This window comes from Ictalurus punctatus, chromosome 13 (assembly GCF_001660625.3).
Source record: "Ictalurus punctatus breed USDA103 chromosome 13, Coco_2.0, whole genome shotgun sequence".
Classification (NCBI taxonomy): domain Eukaryota; kingdom Metazoa; phylum Chordata; class Actinopteri; order Siluriformes; family Ictaluridae; genus Ictalurus; species Ictalurus punctatus.
Window position 1 is genome coordinate 6541866 of NC_030428.2, and position 27889 is coordinate 6569754.

At 39.4% G+C, this 27889-nt stretch overlaps 1 protein-coding gene across 1 annotated transcript in view; it reads right to left on the reverse strand.

Annotated features, from left to right (window-relative positions):
* heatr1 (HEAT repeat containing 1) overlaps positions 1-21735 on the reverse strand; it is a 32663-nt gene extending 10928 nt beyond the window's left edge. Inside the window, exons 1-30 of the mRNA XM_017483580.3 lie at positions 21643-21735; positions 21196-21357; positions 19332-19548; positions 19014-19155; positions 18480-18581; positions 18235-18381; positions 17039-17250; positions 16703-16833; positions 15490-15595; positions 15278-15382; positions 14502-14619; positions 13159-13266; positions 12917-13012; positions 12476-12564; positions 12142-12353; positions 11902-12023; positions 11571-11765; positions 9151-9319; positions 8865-9013; positions 7517-7709; positions 7237-7409; positions 6908-7069; positions 6107-6349; positions 5428-5559; positions 5211-5314; positions 4984-5121; positions 4622-4737; positions 2421-2542; positions 2185-2313; positions 1591-1821 (exon numbers count right to left, since the gene is read on the reverse strand). Coding sequence (XP_017339069.2) covers positions 1591-1821; positions 2185-2313; positions 2421-2542; positions 4622-4737; positions 4984-5121; positions 5211-5314; positions 5428-5559; positions 6107-6349; positions 6908-7069; positions 7237-7409; positions 7517-7709; positions 8865-9013; positions 9151-9319; positions 11571-11765; positions 11902-12023; positions 12142-12353; positions 12476-12564; positions 12917-13012; positions 13159-13266; positions 14502-14619; positions 15278-15382; positions 15490-15595; positions 16703-16833; positions 17039-17250; positions 18235-18381; positions 18480-18581; positions 19014-19155; positions 19332-19548; positions 21196-21337 — 4305 coding nt within the window. The 5' untranslated portion in view covers positions 21338-21357; positions 21643-21735. The remainder of the gene's footprint in view (positions 1-1590; positions 1822-2184; positions 2314-2420; positions 2543-4621; positions 4738-4983; positions 5122-5210; positions 5315-5427; positions 5560-6106; positions 6350-6907; positions 7070-7236; positions 7410-7516; positions 7710-8864; positions 9014-9150; positions 9320-11570; positions 11766-11901; positions 12024-12141; positions 12354-12475; positions 12565-12916; positions 13013-13158; positions 13267-14501; positions 14620-15277; positions 15383-15489; positions 15596-16702; positions 16834-17038; positions 17251-18234; positions 18382-18479; positions 18582-19013; positions 19156-19331; positions 19549-21195; positions 21358-21642) is intronic.
* Between the last annotated feature and the right edge of the window lie 6154 nt (positions 21736-27889).

Genomic DNA, 27889 nt, shown 5'->3' on the forward strand with positions numbered 1-27889 from the left:
TTTCAACAAAAGTATAAAGATAAATAACATACGACATACTGAGTATTGTTTTCTGTTACAAAAAGTCCAACTGTATCATTATGAAAAAAAAGTTGATTTGCACTCAAACAAATATGAAGTATTTCAGTAAGAAATATACATTTTTTAGGCAGCTACCTCGCGCCACGGCATGTGACGACGGTTTGTTTCTCCATGGTAATGACCTGGGTATACGCGCTTGCGTATGCATGTAAGCTCTGAGCCAAGTGATGTGAGAAAATGTCACATTTTAATGCATAAGAAATTTATGCGCTGCATTAAATATAAATGTAGTGTAATGAATTACTTTAGTTATCAGTCACGCAATAATGTAACACACATGCCTTTTCTGCTCGTGTGTGAGATACAGAGAGAAAGCGGGCGGAGTGGCAGTCTGCCGGCCCGATTTATGAGCGGCCCACCGGGAATTCTCCCGATTCTCTCAATTAGCCACTCAGGCTGTGGCCCAACTTAAAAATTATACACGCACTGATGTTTGCGCATTGCACTGATACATCAGAACGTTGGTTATTTGATTGATACATCCATCCATACTAAGCATGCCTTGAGATCACACTCTTCCCATCAAACAGCGCTAACACTAGGTGACTAGTGATTCTCTGTAGAATATTTGCTGATTACGAGCTCACAGAATGAGCAGTTGCAGCATAGCATGTTGGGAGTACGCGGACACTGACAGTAAGAGATAACCAGCTGATGGTAGACAAAACACAAGATCGTCCTGAGGGGAAGCGCAGGGTGATAAAACGGTATCGGTATTTATCGACGGTACACCTGTATCGGTAATGAAAGAAAAAATGTTCGGTATACAGCGCAATTAAATTTAAACAGACATTAAGTTTGGCTGCATGAACAACGCTCATGCTTGCGCGATCCCTGGATCATAAATAGCCTATCATATCCTTGATAAAGGAATGTGCTACAAGTGTCAAGCAAACAGCCAATAACAAGTTGCGTATCTATGGGGTGCGGTTGTGCCATCACCACGTGACATTAGAACACAAGAACACATTTGAAGATTAGTTCAGAGCCTGCTGAGGAGATTGTGAATAAAAAAAAAAAAAAAGAGTTTCTTCAACACTTATTTATTTAATTTTCATATAAGATATAAGAAAATATTTGTCTAAATTCTGTTTTGTTTTTGACTGTTTAAACTAAAATTATTTGTTGTTTGCCTTAATAAAGTGAGTAAACGAAAAACACAGTGGTTAAATTCAAACCTTTTTTCCTAATGGTCTTCATTTAAAAAAGATTCAAATTTATAAATAAAGAATGATATGAAACATTATATCGTGATAAATTGTTTAGCTGTACTGCCCAGCCCTACTGAGAGGTTTGGTCTTTCCTCTGGTACTCAGTAGCAGTCACACTGATGCACACAATCAAATTATTTTACTCTCATGACAATCAGAGAGTAAAATTGCACAATTGCAAGTTGCAAATACTAACAACATACAAATATGCAACTCAATTATTTTAGTAAATGTTGCTGACACCAGTATTCAAGAAACATTAAAGATTAAAATCCTAAGAAACATTAAAGCAGCGTACCTTCTCAGCTCCTGTGCTGCTGATAGCAGTGCTGGTGGCATGCTGTTTGAACAAGAGCAGCATTAAGACCCAGAGGAAATGTGCAGGCCCCAGTGTGCCCAGCAGCTGCCTGAGGATGGGTATACGCCTGTGTTCAGGGACGTGTGGAAGAGCATCAACAAAAACGTGTATGACACGTGTCACCACAACCTGCATTTGCCCCTGTGGATGAGTACTCCTACCGTCATGAGCCTTATGGACAAAAGAGAAGCAACAGGTTCATGTGTGGCAACACACGGAAAGCGGATCAGCATCCATTTCAGATCAGTGCAGCATAAACGTGCAAACCCCCAAAAAAGTCTCATTGTTATAAAGACAGGAAGCTATGCACACCAGTAAACAACAGGTAAAGCAGTTTTAATAAATCCCTAAAAGAATCCTACAACCTACTGAAATAAAGTGACTTATAAACTGCTCTCCGCTACTCAAGTGTACCCAGGTATTCATCATCATATATGAGGAAAACATCCTTTAACATTTTCTATGGCACAATTAACCCATAGCCATTGTGAACATTGGTCCTCCTCAAGCAAAGCCACTATGGTTTCAACATACATGAATGAGGGCAGGGATAACCATCTGCACAGTCCTGTTGATGATCTGGAAGCTGTAGGCGTCATCAAGTCGCATAATGTTGGCCCCCATAAACGTGAAGATTGGCATGATATTGTGCAGAACTTTTTCCTGAACCGCAGAGAACAAAAAGAAACATTAATAGTCTTTGTAAAAAAATATTTTTAAAAAAAGTGCAGCCAGAAGCATGTTTATGAAAACGTATGCACATTACTCACTGGAAAGATTCCAGCTACGGTACCCAGCAGCAGGAGTGCGTGGTGGTGTGTTTGAGGTGTGTTCGATGTCCTCACACATTGAACCACTAGCTCCACACTAAATTTATCCTCATCCAAGATGTCTGTAAAAAATGCGAAACAATTAAGCCAACAGAAAAACACTTATTTCATTGAAAATACATAGAGCTTTACAATTTAATTAAATAAATCCCTGCGACACAGTCGATATCGGGGAAATTCTTTAAATGGTTCTTAAAGCGTCACGAAACACTAAACTACATTTTCTGAGATTTTAACAGAGGTGTTCGTATCGCACATCATAAAACAACCTTAGCATCCGTTAATTTTAATTGTAGGAGAAAGCTGGTTAATTTTGAGCTTTTTTCCGCTTCCTGGTTTAAAATCTCGTCTGGTCATACGTCACAGGCAATGAGTGAAATGGCAATGTACTATAGTACTTTTATGACATGTTGGTGTCTCAAAATTATTCATGAGCCTGCGTGTTCTTATCCTACGAGAAGATGCCGTCTCTTAATTATTCATGACAGCACGTGGTGCTTTCCTACAGATGTAGTAGATGAGAGAGACGTTCAAATGGGATGCAGGTGTTCGTTTCAGTGGTGTAAGAGTTCAAGTGTGTTTACTTGGGAGAGCTATGAGAATTGGAGAAACGTGTCTACACAATGATGCGGTACTCAGTCCCGAGGACTTTCGCATCCCTTCAAATTAAATGTGTCTAATTTTTACATTTACATGTATATTTACAGTGGTCAGTGGTAGCTCAGTGGTTAAGACATTGGACTGCTGATCAGTGCATGACTTCAAATCCCAGCACTGCCAAGCTGCCACTGCTGGGCCCTTAACCCTCAAATGCTCAGTTGTATAAATCAGAGAAATGTAAGTCGCTCGATAAGGGCGTCTGCCAAATGCCATAAAAGTAAATGTAATTTTTAACCATGACAGTTTTACTTGCCTTTTGAGCTAATTAAACCGCTTAAAGCTCCTCAGGCCATCACGTGCAAAACCATGCAAGGAGAGTCCGAGTTGAAGGGAAGAGCCTTCGCCTTTTTATTTGTGAAAAGCTCGAGCCTATTACCTAGTTACCATTTCCACACTTCTCCCATGTGCACTGCCTCCGGTATTATTTTATGTTTTCCTCCATAGTCATGCCAGGGCCTAATGATTCAAATAGATAGAGCAGAGGACCTGCACTGCTATCTACTGTGTCTCCATTTAGCCCTGGGGGTTCAGGAGGAGAGAAGTCCTCTGCCTCGTCTGCAAACTTTTGGTCACTATCCGTCTATAAGTCCTGCCTTTCCCTGCCACGCCCACTCCCCCTCCCTTCTTCGCACAGCCATCCACGACCATGTAAGTTGCATTTTTCAAAAACAGTAGCTGCGTTTACATGGACAACAATAATCCACTCTTAATCCAATTAAGACCATACTTGGATTAAGAAACTACCATGTAAACAGCAATTTTTACATAGCTTAATCTAATTAAGGTCATAATCGAATTAAGCTCTAATCGAATTAAGACAGGTGGAGTACTCCTGTTTTAGTCGCATTATGGACGTGTATTACAGACATGTAAACACCTTAATCACATTATGAACGTTGTGTGAGAGTTTTCACCGCATTTTGCGACAGGACACGATCACACACGGCAGTTTTACGGCGAACAAGAGAGTTCGGCTGCGTCCCAATCCGCGTACTTACCTACTATAGGCCTGTAGTGGGGAAAAATACATGTATCTCGGCTACTATATAGACGGTAAGTACGCGGTTTGAGACGCAGCCTATGGCTTCAAGCAGTTGTCTATTAGCACGTATAGCATTACAAATAATTAACTGCACTTAAAGCGTTCGTAAATTTTTTTTTAATAAAAACACCCAAAACTGTATACGGTACCATAACGAAGACCAACTATATGTTGATACGTGAAATTCTGGAGGGACGTCGGACGGCGGATCTAATTATGCTCTATAACATGTAAAACGGGAACATGAAAGGAATATTTTAAAAGCGACTCATGTAAACACCTTAATCACATTATTATCTTAATCAGAGTAAGGTCAATAATTAGATTACTGCTGTCCATGTAAACGTAGTCAATGAGAGGTTGACTTGAGCTGAAAGAGGGAGCTTTCATGACCCTTTAAACCAGCATTTGCCATTGATGTGGGCCAGTAAATACATACCCTTGCTGATTGGTCCACCCTGTGGGGAGAGCTTCTGACAGACATTGAGGAGAACACTGAGGAGAAGCTGTTTGGTGTACTCCATATTCACTTGCTCCGTTGACAGCTCCAAACATCTCCAATACAGTAAACAGCAGGAAAAGGAGCATTAAATACAGATCTGTTCCACTAAAACACACATTACATTGTGAGGAACACTTTCATTAAAAAGAACCGCTACATTTATGATGATGAAAAGAATCAGATTTTTTAATTCACTGCTCTTACCAAAATAGGACATTTCTAGCGGTGTGTACTTAAAAAACCTATGGCATTGCAAGCAGTTAAAACATTTAACTATGTATAAATATATATGGCTGTACCTGGAGAGAAGGCTAAAAAGAGCTGGCACCAACATCTGAGGCCTTTTTAGCTTCTTCTTGTGCTGTAGGAGCTCCAAAATAAACGTGACCCTCGGCCAGGACACTGCTCCTCCATCTGTTGGGGCATCCTGCGCAGTCCTTTTGGTGGGGAAAAAATATTAACACGCTTGACCAACACTTTAGAGTAATTCAGGTTGGGTTTGGATGAATTCAAGTCGGCCACTTACTTAGGCTGCACCTTGCTCCGGCGAGTCTGCTGCACACTCACTGACATTTTTGGCTTGTCCATTGGAGTCAATTCATTAGCCACTAACTCTGCATCCACAGCAATCTATTAACAGATATACCATCTATAAGGCATAAACCAACAAACACCATAGAATAGGAAAACTAATAATAATAACAAGCTTCTTTTTCTGTTTCTGCAAGAAACTGCGCCCCTACCCCTTTGAAGACGCTACTGATGGTCTGGGAGCAAGTCGGGTTTTTATTGTCCACCAGCAGGTCGAATAACACTCCCAGTATCCTCTGTTGAATGTTCTCATCTCGCAGGGCCACAAAGAAGGGCTTAGTGATCTGAGTTCAGAAGAACCACAACACATTTAGGATTATTTTATGTACTAGTGATTAGTTTATAAGCATTAAAACTCATACAGCTAAAAATTTCAGAAGCTGTTTGAAAGAAAGCACCCCACCAAAAAGTAGAATGGATGGGAGATGGGAACAAAATCTAGCAATTTGGCACAGAAGGGAAAGCACCTGATACCTTCTGTAAAATATAGTGATGGATCATTCAGTATGTGTCCATGTAAACGTACTGATTGATGATCTAGGGCTGTTTAGCAGATGGTGTGAAGACTGATGGTCTCAGGAATTTTAACTTATGTATCAGGATATATTAGCCCAAAACCTAGTTGCCTCTCATAGTGTTTGTTTTATGTGTTCAGTGGGATCTAGTCATGTCTCCAGACTCATTTGTTAGGATATTGCAGGGGTGTCCAATCATATCTGCAACATCTTACCCCACGTGGCTTCTGCTTGGTTGGAATGAAAACCTCCACCCATACCGACCCTTTCCGGATAAGACCGGACACCCCTGTGCCAGAAGGGTACGGCTGCCTACCTGCTCCATGGCAATGATCTGGAAACTGTCCATGTGCGAGTAGGGTTTAGAGGAGCTGCCCAGTGCAGAGATAAAGAGCTCCAGGCTCCTAGCATCTCGAGCAAGCAGTGGGGCAGAAGCCTCAGAGTACTTGCCCAGAAGCAACTGCAGGAGCAGAGCCTCATCTGGCAGAAAAACTAAAGTGTCTGGAGCACACTGCTCCAGCAAACGCTCAATGGCTGGCAGGAGGATGGCCAAAACCAACTGAAGAGAGACCAAGAGACAGAGAGAAACACACAAACAAGTAAAAAGACAAAAATATTCTTTAGTACATCTACAGCAATACCAATGGCCTTTCTACTATTGTCAGTACTCATTCACCCAGGATTCACCCAGAGTAAAGTGAGCCATGGCATTTATTTGCCAGTATAAGCTATACACAGATCATTTGGTCATTTTCAAAGCTCAACAAACAAAACAAGCATTAAACAGTCATATGGAATGCAGAAACCACAACCGTATATGCAGCCTTTTCTTGATAGTTTTATAGTATTGTTCTACTGCTGAATAAATGAAATTTAATAATCCCCTCTAATATCTCATTTATAACCAAGCCACTAAACCTAATTTCTTTAACTATACTCTAACAAGTGTCTGGCTGAGAAGTGTGTTCTGACTGTGTGGTTAGTCTAAAACCATTGGATTAGTTTATGTCACAGTCTTCAATTTATGTCTAAAGCCAATCACCAGCACCTTGTAAAACATACTAGTACTAGATCTTTATCAGAAGAGATAACAAATTCACAGAAAAATCGCTTATACCTCTCCATTGACGTCTTGTAGTGCTCGCAGCAATACTTTAGCCATGTAGCTGGGGCAATCGGGAGACCTCACACATTGTAGAAGCTGCTCTATAGCTGAGAGCAGCTTGTTTTTGCCCTTCCCTTTCATAGAAACAGCTTCCTCATACAGCCTTGACAGTGCCTAAACCCAGATAAGGATACAAACAGTAAGCAAAAAAAAACAATACAGCTGTTGCTCCAAGCAATCCCAAGGCAACTCATTAAGAATCCTTAAGCATAGGAACAAATGGCATTGATATTATATAATTATTTATGTATAGAATCTGTTAGCAACTGGCAGTGGACAACCTGAGCGAGGTAGGTTGAATCAGCGATGAGCTCTTCAGCTGACAGAAGCAGCTTCTCTAATAGAGGGTGGTATGGAGAGGTGGTGACTCCAGCAAGAGGTTGCAACACTGCCACTGCTGCCCTTCTCACCTCTTTCACACCACAACTTAGACACCCCAGGAGAGATGGCACCACTGCGGGCAGCAAAAAATAAGCTTTCAAATTCAGAATGAACACAAATAATAAGTGCTTTCTAAGAAAATATCATTCTGTGTTGATGAAGGGGAGTACGTTTCTGTACCTGTTGAGGAGGGTGAGGCCAGAATGTTGAGCTTTTTCACAGGGAGGGCACTAAGAAGCACTTTACTCACATACAGTGCTTGGGTCTGCAGCAATGCTGTCACACGGAACTCTAACTGGTCACTTAGGTTATTGCTGTAGCCCCACAGCAGAGACAGAAACTTAAAGAGATGCTCTGGCTCACTCAGGTGCACCTGAGAATCCACATTAAAAGCAGAAAATAAAATTAATCGGTTACCTATTGGGATGGGGGGGGTTTAATTTTGCATCATCAAAAACCATTTCCCAGTGGTCCATATGTTTGACAGAGAAATAATCAACAGAGAAAACTTTACTGCAACAACTTTACTGAATGTCACTTTTCTCACGCCGCAGCAGCAGCTTGCACTCTCACCTCAGTTGTATTTTGTAAAGTTTAGAGAGTTATAACTGTCCCAGAGTCTCAGAGAAAATTTTTTAGTGGATTAACAACATTTATACGATCGCCACTGTTTATAAGTGGGCAGTGGTGGCTTGGCGGTTAAGGCTCTGGATTACTGATCTGTAGGTCGGGGTTCAAGCCCCAGCACTGCCAAGCTGCCACTGTTGGGCCCTTGAGCAAGGCCCTTAACCTTTTATGTATCATGGCTGACCCTGCACTCTAACCCCAGCTTCCTGACATTCTGGGGTATGCAAAGAAAAGAATTTCACTGTGCTGTAATGTAAATGTGATCAATAAAGACTCATTATCATAACAATCTGGAGGTCAGTACAAATATCTCATGTGTGTCATATCTACAAAACCAGTGAAATTTCCACAGAACAGTAGGACGCAGTGTAAAATAAAAAGCACTGTGGAGCAACTGGAGTCAGTGTAGTAGAATACTTTCAATGGAGATGTATTAAACTCGAATGTAAACGTATTATCTCACCCGTGTCCTGCTGTTTCACCCACATGAGAATGAAAACCACCTGTCCCCGAGATTTGTTTTAGTCCTGTTATCTACATTATCTACACTGACATACTGAGAGAAGTGCTATTTCTTTTGCCTCTGTCTCTATGCGTCTTTCTATCTGCGTAGTGATTTCAGTACTTGAACACAGGTGCCTCATACAGTTAGCTAGACAGTCAAATACATAATAAGCATGTTCTGTTCTGGCATGGCACTGTTTTTGTTTATAGCAGTTTTGTGGCTACAACCCAGAACACATTGCAACCAAAAATTAGACTATTGGCAAATATTCCTGCTCGCGTAGCATGTTCTGGGTGTGGCCCTTGCAGTGTACATAACAAAGGCCTATGAGCATTTGGGCTACTTTGTTCACAATGCACCGCTAAGCAGTTAATGCAAATAATGCTGTTGTGGTACCTGTAATAAGGGCTGCAAGAGGGCTCTAAAACTGGAGACCAGGGGTCCCTGACTAGCTCCAGATATCGCCATGTCAAACAGGCGGCACAGCAATTGCAGGTAGCAGCAAGTATTCATGTCTAGCTTCTCTGGGTTCCACCAGAGCTCACCTAAAACACAAATAAGATCCTGAAAGTCAAATGACAAATACTATCTGGGTTCTCACACCATATTAAAAGGTAAGGTCAATTTAAAAGTAATAAAAATAAAAAAAACTCAGGATGAAAAATAAATCACTCAACTCTACCTTTGAATGTAGATGCAGGACATTTGAGGTTTTTAATGAATTGTTGGAGGAGAGAGAGGAGCAGCAAGCTATATTCCCTTTCTCCTTTCTTCCCAGTGCGCAGTTGAACTAGGAAGCCTGCAAGCACCTCGTACATAGGCAAAGATGCTTTGTCCTGGCCCTCGTATAGCTGCAACAATGCAACACATTTACCACAAACCAACATATATGGGGCCCATCAAACACTTAAAATATTGTTAAACGTGAAGGAAAGCTCACAGTGCCATAAGGTATTTCTGATTATTAAATTAAATCAACAATGTTAACATTGATACATGAAAAAGTACAACAGTCCAAAAATCACCATCACAACAGACCATCACAAACTGTCTTCAATTTCAGTTTTTGATTGTAATAAATTTGCAAAGAAATTCCAAAAACCTTGTTTTTGATTTGTCATTATTGGTTATTGTGTGTAGATTGAAGGCCATAAAAGTAAATTTAATCCATTTTAAATTAAATGTATAACAGAGTAAGTCTGTAAAAACTGAAGGAGGCCGAACACTTTCCAAAGTAATAATTAGATTATTAACCCACTGAAGTAAAAGTGAACAAAGATCATTTGAGCAAATCATGGTCAAATTGCTTCAGGTGATAAAACTAGACAGGCTAACATAGGTGAATCTGATAACCAAATTGTGACCAAATAAATGGCCAAAACCCTGGACAAATTACATAAGTTATTGAATTTAAAAAATGATGAAAATTTATAAAATTCTGCAAACGTTAATCCATAGTTACTTTGTATTTGATTCGTTTAGAAAAATATAGTAATTGTGGCTGTGCAAAATATTGGACACTCTTCCAGTTGTAAAGTTTCACAGTTTAACTAGTTAGCCTTAAGTGATTTTGTCATTAGGAATTCCACAGCATAAAAATATATTTGACTCATCAAACCTTGTCCTAACACTTAACCACCATCGGAGGAGCTGACTAAGGATCTGAATATGATGCCTACAGAAGAGAAGGCGGTAATAAAAAGAAATTGAAGTGCTTCCACCTCCAATTTCCATTGTCTGTTCCAAAGAACTTTAAGAAATGGCAGTCAAGGGGAACTGTGAAGTCAAGGCAAGATCTGATATAAAACTTAAAACTGGAACTTATTGGCCACAAATCAACAAGGATCTGTTTAAAGGACAAAAAAGAAACAGGAGACTTTGGTGAAAAGAACACCTTGCCAATTGCCAACATGGAGGTGGATAAAGTTTGTGTGACAGCCAGTGGCACAGGAAACTTTACAGGCAGATGGTAGAATGGATTCCAGCAAATATCAGGAAGCAAGTGTAACACCTTTATCCAAGAAACTGAAGCTGAAAAGAGGCTGGCTTCTGCCACAGGACAATGATCCTAAACGTACCTCAAAATTCACCATGTACGACTTCAAGAAATGCAAACTGGAAGCTTTTGGAATGGCCCTCACAGTCCCCTGACTTGAACATCATTGAAAATATGTAGGTATTTAGAATTGTAAACAGTTATCCAATAACACAATAAATATTTTTTTTCCCATGAATAAATTAGGTTACAAATGTAGAGGTAGGCAGGAAGTTTGGGGTTACAACCTAGGATGATTTTAATCACGTTAAGATAATTCCGATGTTAAATAGTTCATGAATTAAATATAATGATTTCTAATTAATTATAAAGGTTATTTGATATCCTAAAATTAAAAAAAATATTTTCTTATTTTTATTACAACATGGAATGACTGCTTGATGGGTGAGACATCAGAGTAGTTTATCAGGCAGCTATGAATCTTTAAGAGTAATTTTCTCTTTCTCTGAAGGAAACCAGCTTTTTTTTAAATTGCATTACCTTGTGACTGAGATATGTGCAAATAAGACAACATGAACAACATACAGTATGAACAATTTACATCATAAGTTGTGAACAAACAAAGTTTTCCCAGCCTACTTGAGGCATTACCTCTTTAAAATACCATAAAAATACAAATGTATTCTACACAGAATTGGTAAACTTTATACTATTTCTCTCCCAACCTGAAAAGTGTCATTTTATGAATACAAATATAAAAAAAATATTTATTGTGTTATTGGATAACTGTTTACAATTCTAAATACCTACATATTTTCAATGATGTTCAAGTCAGGGGACTGTGAGGGCCATTCCAAAAGCTTCCAGTTTGCATTTCTTGAAGTCGTACATGGTGAATTTTGAGGTACGTTCAATGACACCATCATTGTCCTGTGGCAGAAGCCAGCCTCTTTTCAGCTTCAGTTTAATTAATACAATACTAAAAATTAGTATTGTATTAATTTGATATCCTAATATTAATGCCCTTAATATTTCAATGACACCATCATGTAAATAGTAATTTATTTTTTTCAGTGCAAGTGTTAAGTATAAAGCAGTATCGAGACCTTTTCAGTCTGTAGTGTGTACAGCTTTCTCAGCGAGGGCTCAAGCAGTCTGAAGAATGTCTGAGCTGTGTGGAGGTGCATGCTCTCATTCAGAGACTCCAGAGACTGCAGAAGAGCACAAATCAACACCACAAATGCTGCCCTCTCTCTCATTCCAGCACCCTGCTTGGCCAGCAATGCGCACACACTCTCAATCTGTCTCACACAAAGAAAAACAAACAAACAAAAATATCAGAGAGCCCTCCTCTGGATCTGCTAAATAAGAAAAACAAGCTCAATGTAATCAGAACAATCAGCAACCAAGAATTCCAACAGCCGGATAATGACTTACAGCATTGCGCTTAGTGGATGGCTCCATGCGGGCCAGGTTTTTTGTCAGAGTGCTGATGAGCATCTGGTTGGCCACTCGGATAAGATCTGCTGGAGGAGTTTTCTTCAGCACCCCGTGTAATACTGCAACAAACAAAGACACACCATACTCAGTCAAAAAACAAAATTAGTAATGATGAAAATTTCTCTATGTCAGACACTAGCAATTGGGATGTAAGAGAGTCAGCAAGTGTGTATGTACCTTTGGCCCAGCCCTCGGTGAGAGGATGCTGGGATAATAGATGCGTCTCAGCCACAAACAGCGCCAGCTTCAGCTCTGCTGACTCAGGTACTGAATTTGTTATTAGCAGGAAAGGTAGTAGCTCCCAGCTAATTTGGGCTCTCAGATTAGAGTTAGCCTCCCTGACGGGCAAGTCATCAAGAACTCGAACTGCCTCCTTCAATACTGAATACCTGTCATGGCATCAATCGCAGAGATTATTAGTTCTAGAAGGTGCACATCCGGCTGGACAACGCTGACACTAATAAAGCTCATAACGTGGAAATGTGGCATGTCTATTGCTTTGTGTACACACCAGGGATCAGCGTCGGCTGGCTGGACCCGGTGGAGAAGAGAAATCAAACAAGAAACTGTCTTCTCTGAATCCATATGATCGATATAGAGCTGGCGAGCCATCATTAGAAAGAAAACCCAATCAGAGTTCATGCAGAAAAAGGAACAAGTATTCAGAACATTCGAAAGCAAAACCTTTCCTCATGTATTTTGATATTAAGTATAAAAGTGTTTTGTGAAAGAATTAGGTAAAGACTCGTGAAATCGCAATGTGTTACATGTGCATTAGAAATTTAGAAGCTCATGACATACTGGAAAACTTTTGCAATAATTTAATATTTAAATCAATCATGCATTTGTGATTGCATAAATAATGGGTGAAGTTTTCTTCAAAAAACAACAACATATCTGTATGTCCATTAAACAGCATGCTTTACTGGTGGCCATAGGCCTTTTTTCCTACCCGCAGTGCTGAGAGTGCTGACAGGACAACATCAGGCACATCATCCTTCAACCTCTCAAGCAAAGCATCCTTCAGGAATGCCTCATCAAAGCCCTCCTTATAGAAGACACACACAAACCATACAAATTACAATACTTGCAATTCCATAAATAAAGGTGTTCACACAATGAAGTACAGGGTCTTTCTGAACATTTCCTGCATGCCGTAACACAGCAACCACGCAGCATTAAGGCTGAACAAACCTGTCCAGCAGTGAGAATCTCTTTCACATATTCTACAGCCATGTTCCTCACAGCGGACACAGGGTGTTTAAGACTGAGCATCAGAGAGGTGTCCGAGTTTGCCAGAACCTACACATTAAGTACACAAAATGGAGCAGATATTACAGTTAGAATTATATAAATATAAACTAGTGATAGCAGAATTTTACACAAGAAATTACACAACAGCGCAGCAGATACTGCTTTAGGTTAAAAACAACAATTATAACAACTGAAACAATGAAATGTTTCAGAAATGAATTATGTAACAAAAACAACATGCAGCGTTCATGGTCAATTAACACGCTAAACAGTAATATGATCTAAAATTACTACCACTAGCTAAACAGTAATGGCAGCTTGGTGATGTATACTCTGCAAGTACTAAACCAAATGATTACTCAAGTAAACCTGTATTTGTATTCAGTTCACTTTGTTGCACATTATATAGCTTACGAAATAAAATAAAATAAAATTAAAAAAATCTAAATAGGGAAATGCCCTGGAGAACAAATATTTGTAAAGGCTACATGAATGCACAACAAAAGTTTCATTGTCAATGTTTTATCATCATTTTAGTTTATAGTCCTTTTAGTTGACTGTTCATGGCTGTGTGAAGCCCTTAAATTAATTGAATAACATGCAGACAAACACTCTAGCAGCTATATTATAGCTTAGGAGCTATACCCTCCTAAAAGCTATATCACTGAGATAATCTGAAAAATGATTTTCACTCATTGATGATCACAAACATTTCTCATGAGTAACTACAGTCACTCTGATGGTAATCCATAATTATAGTGGATGACATTTTAATCCAATTCCTTAATACAATTCTTGATAGCTTCTTCAGTCAGATTTTAACCACATTGCTAGGCTATGTGGGTCTCTTTTTGTTTACAAACACCCAAGTGATATAGTAGCATGTCACTCATGGCATACACTTTTAGTACAATTCATTTACAAATGATGCAGCTGGTGTAAAAGGCTACCACTGATACCATATTCACTGTGTCTGGTTTAATATGTTCTTAATTAGATAACATTTTTAATTTGCTGTCAAGTCAGTAGGGTTTCTTTTCACCTTTGCAGTCAGATGTGTGCGTGTGCACCTAATCTAGACTTGGTAAACAGTACTGTTATGTTTCAACTTGGTACAGAAGCACCAGTTCCAATACTGAACTGAAAGCAGCTTTTGCATTTTTACCAGCTTTTAGAAGTACCAAACATCTAGTCCAGATTATCCTCAAATCTTCTTTACCACTTCCTGGTCTTAAACTGTACTAACATGCAGAAGGAAAAGACACAAATGCTACTCTGCCTACCTGGTGCTTGCCACAGCACACCGTAAGAGAGAGGAACTGATGGAGAAGGTTCTTCTGCTGCGCTGCGCTGATCTCACCCACACAAGCCACCAGAACAGCATCCAGAGCACCAGGATACCTGCAACACAGCATTAGCATTAGAGATAAACACTCTCCTCTCATCTGGATAAAGTCTGGGAAAGAATGGGCACAGTTATTCAGATATCTGAACCCAACTTCGTGTGTGAATGTGTATTTGACTAAGGCATCTGCAAATTCGAAACTAAATAAAATAAACTGTTTATTACAGTGTCGTTTTTAAACCTTTTTGACCGTGCACGCATAAAACTAAAGAGAATGATAGAACACAAGCAGCAAATATTGGGATTCATCAAGTGAAATGAAGCTAACAAAAGCAAACAAAAAGGTTCAACTGCCAGATTGAGAAAATACATAATGTACATCTATAGTAAATAGAAGAATGTAGAGTGACAGTGAGGCTCTGTAACCCAACACACAGCTGTGGTGGAAAAAACACAAACTCTTAGCTTCTTTTAGCTCGCAAAAGTTTCTTAAGCTTCTCGTGTATATTTTCAAAAACTATTTGTGTAGGAATGTGGATATTTGAGTATCACAAAAGCTTACAGTGCTCAACCATTTTCCAGATACTACATCAGCAATATGCACATCCCATACCCGGTAAAGAAAGTCAAGACCAAGTAGGGAGAAAACAAAAAAAGCTTAAGATTCTAGATTCATCGCAGTTAAAGCAAAGTTGGAGGTAGCTGAAAACTCACTTGTGTTCAAAGAGTCTGACAACTGGTTGGATCTTCTGATTAAGGACGGAGAGTTTGTCTGAGGGGAGCTCTGTACCACAGCACATGTATCCCTCAAGGAGTAGTCTAGAAATGCCAACAAATCCTTATTATTAGTCTTCAGCGTTCATACTCCAGAGCATTGTGCACACAGCACATAATGACGACACAGATTTGAGCCTAAAGCAGATTACCGTGCCACTGTGCTTGCCAAGCCAGTGGTCAAGGGAAGGTTCTCGATGACTGACTTGAGAAGGCCGCAGTTTGAAGCACTGTGCGAGTCCTCCTTGCCTGACTCATCTGTTGGCAAGCAATTTCAGTGAAATTATTATTCAAAAAAAGGTATGAAAAATTCTCAGGTAGCTCCATAAACACTATTTAAACATACTATCTTTACTTAACATAAATGGACAGACAATCTGAGTTCGTAGAACATTATCAATGAGTCATTAGTCATTAAAAGAGAGCACAAGGGGACACGAATTTCATGCACACAAAGTTATCTGAGAGTGCGAAGCAATGACGAGAAGTTGCTGCATGTGAGAGTGAACACTGAGCCCTTAGACAGGTGCACTTCTTTTCTGCTCACCAGGGACTAAATTTTTCTTGTGGGTCAAGTTGATTTTTTGAGACCTCTGGGGCAGGGATAAGATGTATGTTCCCACTCCTATGATTCTCAGGCCAACGCTTTCTACCGGAGAACCAGATCTCGATCTGTCTCTTATAAGAGTTACCAAGATGGAGAAGAATTACTTTTTACGTATTTGAGTTCCTGTATTTGTCACTTAAACAAAAAATCAGTTATAAAATTGTTTTGTTTTAAAGAAAATGTCAAGCAAATGGCACTACGTGGCCACTTCTTATGCAAAGGTAAATAAACTATATTTAAAGAAAATCTATAGAGTGATATAGATTTATAGATATACTGGAATTTATAATGGTGTGTGATGATTTTATCATGACCAGTGGTTAAACTAAGGTTAAACTAAGGATTCCAACTTGAAACCATGAAAAAACATTTGAATCCTATTAGCAAATATCCCAATATCAACTATTTCACTGCTCCATGTTCTTGGACACTTTTGTGTACATGCAGTTCATGGCAGCTTGTGCTCTTTTAATATCCATGCTCACTGTAAACTACTGCGCACTCATCTCTCCTTACACTATTAAAGATACTTTTTAAACGCCACAGTTCAAGAGCCAAGTGACAGAAGAGAAACTTATGGATATTTTTTTTCTCCGTAATTGAAACAGGGGAAAGAGAATATATTCCCGGCCATGGGTGACTGTCGCATCACTAGGATTCTGATCCATGATCAACAAAAAATACTTTTCAGGCATTTATCCAAGATTAAGCCCAAACATTTATCTAACAGTTTTAAAACTAGCAAATATGAACTCTACCATTTTGCGTGATGACCGTGTGAGTGAGATGTGGCAGGAGGTAGTGCAGCAAGGGACTGATATCGTAGGAGGCCGCTATACACTGCAGGGTGGGCACCAGAGAGGGAACTTGACAGAGGTACTCAAATGTCCTGGGTGGAGGAGGATGGGGACATTACTGATCAAACTCCATCCATCCATCAACAGATCACAATCACATTCAAAATTAATTAAAAAAATTAATAAATAATTAATTGACTGAAAAAACAATAGTCCGATTTACTGAGTGAATCGGTTATTAGTACAACAGATGAAAATAATCAAAGTACTAGTTTTGGAGCAAGCAGAAACACTCACCTTTGTCTGATGACTCTTTCCTTCTGATTTTGGAGGAGGATTATGAGGCACGACAAGCCCTCAGAAGTCAGCACTGGAGCTCTACTCACTGACCTACTCAACTGCCGTGCCAGTGAATCCAGCAGGTCTGGCTGCATCACTACCTTCACAGCAAGCTGACACACAATCATGTAAGTGGCAGCTTTGTAGTCCAACAGCTCTGATTTCAGGCCCTGCAAAAAATGTTTGCTGTAGTCATCTCTGCTTTTTCCGGGGCTCTGAGGCCTCGCTTTTATGTCAAATATTTAAATTGCACAATTGCAGTTTTAAACAATTTTAAGTTAAAATCTTAATGCTGTCTTCATGATTTACAGTCAACCCTTAAAGATTGTAGAAAATAAACAAGACAAATAAGTATTCAGATTTTCAAATTTATCTGAGTGGAGATTCTACTTATTGTTCTCTAACTGTACCATTCCCCCAAGAACATTTTGAAATAATGTTTTTTCTATTGCCAAGTTAAAAAAAAAAAACTTGTAAAATGATTACTCCTAAAGAATATCTAAATACTTATTCAAGCAAACTACCACTTTTGGGGAAATTAAAAAAAAAATTTTCATTTCTGCTTCCTTATGGTATAAATATGAAGTTACACACATGTAAAATCTCTATTTTATCATGTCATCCACGACGATAGTGGATTACCTGCATAAGTTATAAGTAATGGATACACATGCAGTAAAACTGTGCACTATCAGAGTCGTAATAAAAATGTAATAACGGTCTGGAACAAGTGAACACCTGACAGGAATTTAGCCAAAACCTAGTTTCCTCTCCAGATAGAGATAGATGGCCATAAATTGAACTTTCAACAACTCAATTACCCCAGCCATGAACCCAAATGAACAAAGAAATGGTCACAGGATGCCAAATTAATGTTTTGCATCTCAGTCTCAGGTTTTGAATGCTACTGAAAACCAACAAATTAGCTGAAGAGGTCAGAAATTATACAAAATCCTAAGTACAAGTGCAAGGAAGAGTGTACTTTAATAAAATATTCCCCATACAAAAATGGTTTACGTTTCAAAGAAATATTGTGCTAAAATTAAATTAATTACTAAAGGCATGCTTTTCTAAGTTTCAAGAAGGGTGCCAAGAATTGTGGAGTTAACTGAAAGCGTATTAACATTTTTAGGTTAAGTAAGATCTGGACTTACCAGTTGTAAATATGGAAGCAACTTGGCTAAGACAGAATCTGTGATTTTCTCTACTGCCTCCAGTGCGGGAACAATAGTTGCCGAATAGAAAGAAAATATCACTCGCAGCTGCGCACATTTCCCATCGTGAACAAATCGTGAATAAGCCTAAAAGAACAATAATGTTACCCAGTTAATCAGGCTACAACCGTAAAAATCTCTTTATGATACCACAACAAATCAGGCTGGGGGTAAAGATGGTTTACCTCAACTGACTTTGTCACCAAGGTGCAGATGAAATCCATAAAACCCAGATCTTTATAACAGTGAGTCAGAAGAGTCCCTCTTGCTAAAGGAACTCCAGGTTTCTATGGAGCAGACAGACAGACAGACAGTGAGAGAGAGAGAGAGAGAAAGAGAGAGAGAGAGAGAGAGAGAGAGAGAGAGAGAGAGAGAGAGTTCATCTGAGCAAGTTGCTGTCTTGCTGTACTGACTAAAAAATGCTGCCGGAATATTTCAAAATGGAATTGCATAACACAGACAAGTAGTTTATTTAGTTTGGGATGAAAACATTGGATGAAGACTCCCTAGCTTTGTCTTATTTACTGCTATGGAAGAGTGAATAATTGCAGACTTTCTCAGTACTTATAATTTTAAAGAAGCACGCCTATTATGTCATCAGTTGTATAAAATAAATAAATTAATTAATAAGTATTTTTTGACGCATCTTTGAAATATAACAGACATTTACAAAAGCATAAAAAATCTCCCCCATTGCAGAGCCATTTAAAAATGTTTACCTGAAGTGCATGCAGCCAATGCCACCTGTGTGTGGGATCCTCTATTTTAAAAAGCTGAATGACTCGTACAAACAATTTGGTCTCGTGATATGGCAATACACAAGCAATCAAACTGTCCTGGTTGTACAAGTGAATGTGGAACCTGAAATACAGTCATAAAAAAATAAATAAAATAAAAATTCAGTGTATGCCTGCCTACATGTGTGTTCAAACATGAGATAACCAACAAGAACATACAGATAACCAACAGCAGACAGTCATGACAGTGCTTAATAAATCATGAGCAAAATAATGATGTTATTATTAGAGATATTCCACCTGTGTACAAGCCATTCCAAACACTTCAGCGCAGGCTTGAGCAGGAAGTATGGGGATAGACGGACAAGGAACAGTGAGATGTCCTTGTCTAGTTTCTGGTTTACCTCCTTGGACTGCACGCTACGCTCAAGGCTTAAGGAAGCCTGGCTAAAGAGGGTTTCTTGAAACTCTGCGAACGCTGCCTCAATTCCAAGTAGCTCATCAAGCCCTGTGCAACCTGCATAATGGACATATAGACTTTAGCAGAATATTATTAAGGCATGATTTAAGCAATCCATGAATCATGTATTATATAGCATTTAAGTAATCTGCAGTGTGTGCGTGTGTGTGCACATACTGTGTCATGTTTTGTAGTGTGAGTGTGTGTGTTTGAGCTGCATCAATATGGAGCTTGGAAACTGATAGTATCCGAATATATGCATTTCATATATTGGAATTCTATCTGTCACAGAAAACAATTTTTTTCTGTATTGTATTTAAGAAATTTATGTGGGTTTTTTTTCCCCCACCAGTATTTCTCTTTGTTTTGTCTTTAAATACATAGTTAGAAATTACAGGATACAGTTTTGAGATAATAATAAAAATAAAAACAAAACAAGAACCCTAAATACAAATCTAAAAAACAAAAATAACCTTAAAAATACATTTTATGTAAATTAGGTCAAAGGCAAAGCATCTGCAATTCCCAGGGAACAAATAACAGTTTTGAGTTTTCTATGGTGATGTTAAACACTAAATGCCAAACATAACTATTTAGGTGGGGTTTTTTTAACTACTAGAGCCCAACCATGTTTACAAAGCTCTGCCCCAGGATCGATTGTGATCTGTAGAATCTACAAATGGAATTTTCCACTGCACGATACTGCTCGACTCGACTCTGCTCGCTTTCCACTGTGCATACCACGTACCTTTTTTTAGTACCACCTCAAGTTGAGGTTCCAAGTGGGCTGAGTCGATACTAAATGTGAGGTATGCACTGAGGGAGTAAAGATTCTCCTTAACATGTCATTCTGTATTGTACCTGAATAAATGTGTCATTTAATACATACTTTATGTATGGTAATATTCTATTAATTGAAAATTCTCTCATACAAAATAAAATTACAACAAAGATTTTTGATAAACGCCTGTTTGGAAATTGGTAACAAGCAAGATACAAAAATCTAAGAAGATTTTTAAATCTTGCATGTTACCGATTTCCAAACAGGCATTTATCGAAATCACTCCTGTTACAGCTGAATCTAACTTCTATCATAACTTGTTATATCGAGCACTACGTAGGTTCTAGAGCACTGTTATTTTATATCCTTAATAGGGTCCATGTTTGGTGAATAGGAAAGGCATTTGGAATACGGCCTGAGCATGAATTTGTACAGGGTTTCGATTCGATACAACATTATTCCAGTGTGAAGGTGAGTGGAAGATGGCACCCACCCACACACACACACACATGTGTGTGTGTATATATATATATATATATATATATATATATATATATATAAACAAATTACTGCACCTCTAAATCTCAAAACAGTAAAACTTATTTTTTAATGATTAGTTTTCAATACGAAGAAAAAACTGGCAAAACATAAATGTATTAAATAAACTGCAGAAAGCACTATTATATAGAGCATATAATTTAATTGTCATTATTTTTTGTTATATATGGGGTGTATATAATTCATATTCATACTTTTGTCACCTTCCAAACTCCATACATCACACTCTATATTGGGTGTGTGTGAGTGAGCTGCATAAACATTCTGTATTATATATATGTATGTGTGTACGTGTGTACGTGTGTGTGTGTGTGTGTGTGTGTGTGTGTGTGTGTGTGTGTGTGTGTGTGTGTGTGTGTTCATACCCAGGGCATAGATAGTGCCCCTGTCCATGCTGGCAGCATCTTTAGGATCAAAGAGAACCGAGGCGACCTCCCTCCGGCTCAGCAGACTCGGGTCACTTTGCGGTAAAGCGAGCCGCTTCAACTGGTGTGCTAATGACGTCATCTCAACTACTCTCTGTAGATCTTAACACACAAATCTTGATTTAAATATGTTTAAAACTACATTGATCTATGTTACGTTAAAAATGCCGAGGGGACCAAAATGTAACATCTGTCCAGCTGTGTGTATTCTGTGGGCCTTGCTGCCCGGCACGTTACAGACAAAACGAGCAGCCAAGATCATTCGCGCTCTTTCTTTGTGTTCTTCGTTAGCCATCAAAACGAATAATCCAGTTATAAGTAAAAACCGCTCATTTTTGATATTTAATTGCCATTAAACTGGGAACAGGGTAAAAACACAACACTTACCTTCCTCACACGTGCTGCTGGAGCGTAAACTTCTTCGACTGTTTTGCAATAAGCGCGATGGTCCCTCCAGTTCCCTCTAGTGGAGAGGAGTCAATATTACTGCGTTGTCGACTAGAGGTCGTAACTCGTAATTCCCGATTTTCTCACCAGGAAAAACCAAAGAAACCCCACCTCAACTCAGAATCCATACCCTATATATAAATATAAGGCCCCGTTTATATCTTAGCACCTGTTAGTATATGTTATGAGTTAGGGCATAACAGTGACAGCTTTGGGGGTCTGATAAAATGGAATCTGACTTGGTATGTTGAGAAGATTTTTTTTCTTTTAAGAGTTTTATAGGGAGTGGTAGTTGACAGACTTCTTTCAGCGAGTTAATGTTTTTGACCCCTGTTAAGCAGGAGTACATTTTAGTGTAGTCTGGGGTGAAGTGCATTTTGCATTTTCTTTCTTTTTCTTTTGGACATTACAGCGTTACTGAACTACAGTGGTACAGTGAGAGAGGTCGACTGTAAAGCCCACCCACAGATAATACTGATAGGTTTAGTTTAATTGGCTTCCCATGGGGCTCCCACTTCGGCTCTAATTGGCTACTTATATTCCTATGGTTTACTTTATTTAAATGGTTAGTAGTAATATGGATCCCAGCATAGCTGGGACAGGCACGCCTTTAAGATTTATTAGTTGGAACGTCAGAGGTATGGGTAATCCTGTCAAGAGATCTAAGGTTTTTACACATTTGAAACGTTTAAATTCCGATATAGTATTTTTACAGGAGACTCACCTACATATTAAAGCTCATCATAGGTTACACTGCTCTTGGGTGAGTCAAGTCTTCCACTTGAACTTTAATTCGAAGGCAAGAGGGGTCGCTATTTTAATTGACAAAAGGTCAGTTTTCCTCCACTAACGTTATTGCTGCTGTGAATGGTAGATATATTATAGTTGCTGGTACTCTAATGCAAAGACAGGTGTTGTTGGTAAATGTATACGCTCCAAACTTTGATGACGTGGAATTCGCTAATAGTTTGCTGAGCAACATTTCTTTCTTAAATACTCACCTGTTGATTTTCGGGGGAGATCGAAACTATGTTTTTGACCCAAACTTGGATCGGTCTAATTCCCGTACTCTGAATCAATCTGCTACGTCTAAAACATTTTCCGATTTTATGTGTCAGAACGGTCTCGTTGATCCCTGGAGATCCCGTAACCCCTCTCTTAAAAAGTTTTCTTTCTTCTCCCAGGTGTATCATTCCTATTCGAGGATTGATTCTTTTTTATAGACAGCACTCTTGATCCTTGTGTAGTCTCTTCTAACTATTTGGGTATTGTAATTTCTGATCATGCGCCTCTACAATTAGATATACAGCTTTCTATTTATAAACGTAGCCCACCGCCTTGGAGACTTAATTCTCTTCTTTTGGCAGACAGCGAATTCTGTAAGTTCATTTCTACTTCTATTGATGACTTTCTTTTCTTCAATCAGAATGACTCCACCTCTTATTCATTGTTATGGGAGACACTTAAATCCTATATCAGAGGGCAGATTATTTCTTACTCTGCTCTCTGTAATAAAAAATGCACTGCTAGGGTGAATGAACTTGCATCTGTGATCATTAACCTCAATCAGAGATGTGCATTGAACCCCTCTCCAGAACTTCTTAAACAGCGTCTCGACTTACAGGCAGAATTTAATGTTATTTCGACTAAAGAGGCGGAACGCTTGTTGTTACGTACTCGTGGTTCATATTATGAACATGGCGACAAGCTGAGTCGTTTACTGGCACATCAGCTACGGCAACAGGCCACTTCCTGTCTCATACGTCGTATTAAAAACACTTATAATATCGTCACTACAGATCCCATGGAAATTAATGCTACTTTTAAATCCTTTTACTCTTCTCTTTATAAGTCAGAATTTCCAACAGATAATACTAAAGTGAACGCATTTCTTCAAAACCTTTGTAACCCTGTTATTGATTCGAATACTGCCATGCAACTGGACTCCCCAGTCTCTCTTGAAGAAATTTTAATTTCAGTTAAAACTATGCAATCTTACAAAGCTCCTGGCCCGGATGGGTTTCCAATTGAATTTTTTAAAACGTTTATTGGAAAATTAGCTCCATTGCTTTTGGCTATGTTCAACGAATCCTTGGAACGTGGGTCTTTGCCTCCAACTCTGACACAAGCCACGATAGCTCTCCTTCTTAAGGAGGGTAAGGATCCATCTTCCTGTGGTTCTCATAGACCGCTGTTTAATCTGCTTAATGCAGATGTAAAGGTGTTGGCGAAAGTAATGGCATCTCGTTTAGAGAATGTACTCCCTTATATTAAATCTGAAGAGGAGAACGGCTTTATAAAGGGACGTCAATTGTTTTTCAATACCCGTACACTCTTTAATATAATTTATTCAAAGCATTCAGATGAGCTTCCTGAGATTGTGATTTCTTTAGATGCTGAAAAAGCATTTGATAGGGTTGAGTAGGAATATTTGTTTGCAGTCTTAAGGAAGTTCGGATTTGGGGAAAAGTTTATTTCTTGGATTAGCCTCCTTTACTCATCCCCTAATGCCAGGGTTCAGACAAATTATATTTATTCAGATTATTTTGCTCTCGGACGTGGGTGTCGCCAAGGTTGTCCTTTATCCCCTCTGCTTTTTGCTGTTGCTATCGAGCCTCTGTCTTTCGCATTAAGATCTTCCCCCTGGTTTAAAGGAATAATTTGATATGGTGTAGAATACAAATTATCGCTATATGCTGATTTGTTATTGTATGTAACCGATCCTATTGCCTCTATGCCAGCTGTCTTGGGTGTTCTGGAGTCCTTCGGTGTTGTCTCTGGTTATAAATTAAACTTGGACAAAAGCGACTGCTTTCCTGTCAATACTGAAGCATTTTCTCTCCAACAGTCAGATCTACCTTTTCGATTTAGCCAGTCAGGGTTTAAATACCTAGGTATCAACGTGACACGTTCATTATCTAATCTTTTATCAGCTAATTTCACTCCCCTTATCTCAAAGGTTAAATCCAATATTCAGAGTTGGGGTAACTTACCCCTTTCTCTAATTGGCAGGATCACTGTCGTCAAAATGAATATATTACAGAAGTTTCTTTTCTTGTTCCAGAAAGTTCCTCTTTCTCTGCCAAAATCATTCTTCGACTCATTGGATAAGATAATTAGTACTTTTATTTGGGGAGGGAAGTTACCAAGGGTTCGTAAATCTTTATTGCACAAATGTAGACTTAGTGGAGGACTTGCATTACCGAATTTTCAATTCTATTACTGGGCTGTGCACATCCATAAACTCTGCTACTGGATTAAATCTCCTGGATCTTCTTGGTCTAAATTGGAACTATCTTCTTGTAGGGAATCCTCTTTACCTGCTTTACTCTATTCCTCTCTACCTATAAAACTCTCCCTATATACTGATAATCTAGTTGTTCTCAACTCACTTAAGACGTTTATTCATTTGGACGGCACTTTAAATTTTTAGGTGTATCCTCTTTGGGTCCTTTAGTCAACAACCATCTATTTCCTCCATCGTGTTTTGACTCCACATTCTCAGTGTGGTATGACAAGGGTATTAAACAAGTTAGAAATCTGTATGCCGATGGTGTCTTTGATAGCTTTGCCAATTGTCATCTACTTATGACCTCTCTATGACGCATTTCTTTCTGTATTTTCAAATTCGGAATATTATTTCTAGATGTTTTTCTGATTTCCCCTCTGCGCCTCCTGAACAGGCTTGAGAAAGCTTGTTTTCAAACAGTCCACATCAGAGAGGAACGATTTCTAGGATATATGATTTTATTCTGGCGTTAAGTCGAGCACCAAAATTAGGAATGTGTGGGAAACTTAGTTAAGAGTACAGATAAGTGAAGAGTGTTGGGAACATGCTATAGGGAGGATACAATCTACCACTTCTTGTGCTCGTCTTGACTTATCCAGTTCAAAGTTTTACACAGAGTCCATCTGTCCAAGTCAAGACTTTCTTGCAATATATCCAGACGTAGAGGACAAGTGTGATAAATGTCATGGCTCTCCCTGCCATCTTGGCCATATGTTTTTCTTCTGCCCTGATCTCCATGGTTTTTGGACTGGGTTTTTACCATCATGTCCACTATTCTTAGGGTAGATTTAAAGCCTTGCCCATTGATTGCTGTATTTGGGATTCCTGATGACTCAGTTCCACTGAACTCGATAGAAAAGGATATTATTGCTTTCACATCCCTTATAGCAAGACGTTCCCAACTGTTGCATTGGAAGTCTAATAAATATCCATCTATCTCCCAGTGGCTAAAGGACGTGATGTTTTTTTCTAAAACTCGAGAAAATAAGGTATACGATGAGGGGTTGTACAGACAAGTTTTTTTTTTAATAAATGGCATCCCTTTATTGTATACTTTATGGAGTTACAGACACTTCCAACCTAAATTTTTGTGCCTGTTGTTGGGTTTTACAATATCTATATAACCAGCGACAGTTGTTGGGTAGCCATGATGAGCCGGGGGGGGGGGAAGGAATGTTCAGCAGGAATGTTCAGGAGGAATGTTCAGTAGAAATGTTCAGTAGAAATGTTCAATAGAAATTAAACTGGAGATGTTAGTTTGAGCTGAAATGAAATATAAACACATACAAATAAATAAATAAACAAATAAATAAACAAAAAAAAAGCACATGTACATAAGTATTCACAGCCTTTGCCACGACACTCAAAATTGAGCTCAGGTGCATCCTGTTTCCACTGATCATCCTTGAGATGTTTCTACAACTCGATTGGAGTCCACCTGTGGTAAATTCAGTTGATTGGACATGATTTGGAAAGGCACACACCTGTCTATATAAGGTCCCACAGTTAACAATGCATGTCAGAGCACAAACCGAGCCATGAAGCCAGGAATTGTCTGGAGACCTCCGAGACAGGATTGTATCAATGCACAGATCTGGGAAAGGGTACAGAAATATTTCTGCAGCATTGAGGTTCCAATGAGCACAGTGGCCTCCATCATCCGTAAATGGAAGAAGTTTGGAACCAGCAGGACTCTTCCTAGAGCTGGCCGCCCAGCCAAACTGAGCGATTGGGGGAGAAGGGCCTTAGTCAGGGAGGTGACTAAAAACCCGATGGTCACTCTGACAGAGCTCCAGCGTGTCTCTGTGGAGAGAGGAGAACCTTCCAGAAGGACAACCATCGCTGCAGAACTCCACCAATCAGGCCTGAATGGTAGAGTGGCCAGATGGTATTGGCCAGGTGATGACTGGAGGAAACCAGGCACCAGTCATCACCTGGCCAATACCATCCCTACAGTGAAGCATGATGGTGGCAGCATCATGCTGTGGGGATGTTTTTCAGCAGCAGGAACTGGTAGACTAGTCAGGTTCGAGGGAAAGATGAATGTCTCATGTCTTGTGACGTAAGGAAGATGAGGACGGATGCAAGTGCAGTAGGAACCGTTTTATTTAAGAGAGGCACAGACAGGTAAATCCAAAACCTCATCCAAAAACGTAATCCAAAAGATGCAAAAGGTCAGGCGATCGGCAAACAGGCATAAACGGGGCAAGGCACGGAACTATGTCGTGGTCACGGATAACAGGGTCGATATACAAAACATGAAACATAAGCTATGACTATGAACTGGGAGCGGAGAAACCAGCGTGAACTAAACAAACGATCTAACATGAAACGGACTATGACTATGGTTAACTATGGAAAGGACGCTAAACTAATCTACTCTAATATATCTTATCTATTCTAATATTCTGCGCCGTGTGCTGGGAGGTGCACTGTATATATACAAACATAATCAGCCTTGTAATGGCTGACGGCTGAGGGCAATTCAGACACACCTGAAACAATAACCAATGACAGAACGGGGAGGAGACATAACAGAAACATAAACAACTGCACGAGTCGAAATGTCACGATTGTCAACAAGGGAAAAGCAGGTTCTCGCGCACCTTGCTTGTCCATGCGCGCTCATATGCTCTCCCGTGCATTAACACCTAAAGGGGAAACCGTGACAGAATGCAGCAATGTACAGAGACATCCTTGATGAAAACTTGCTCCAGAACACGCTGGACCTCAGACCGGGATGAAGGTTCATCTTCCAACAGGACAATGATCCTAAGCACCCAGCCAAGATGAGGATGTCGCCCAGCGTTCCAGTCCCTCTGAGGACGTCGCCCAGCGTTCCAGTCCCACGGAGGACGTCGCCCCGAGCTTCAGTCACACTGGGGTTGGTGCTCCGCC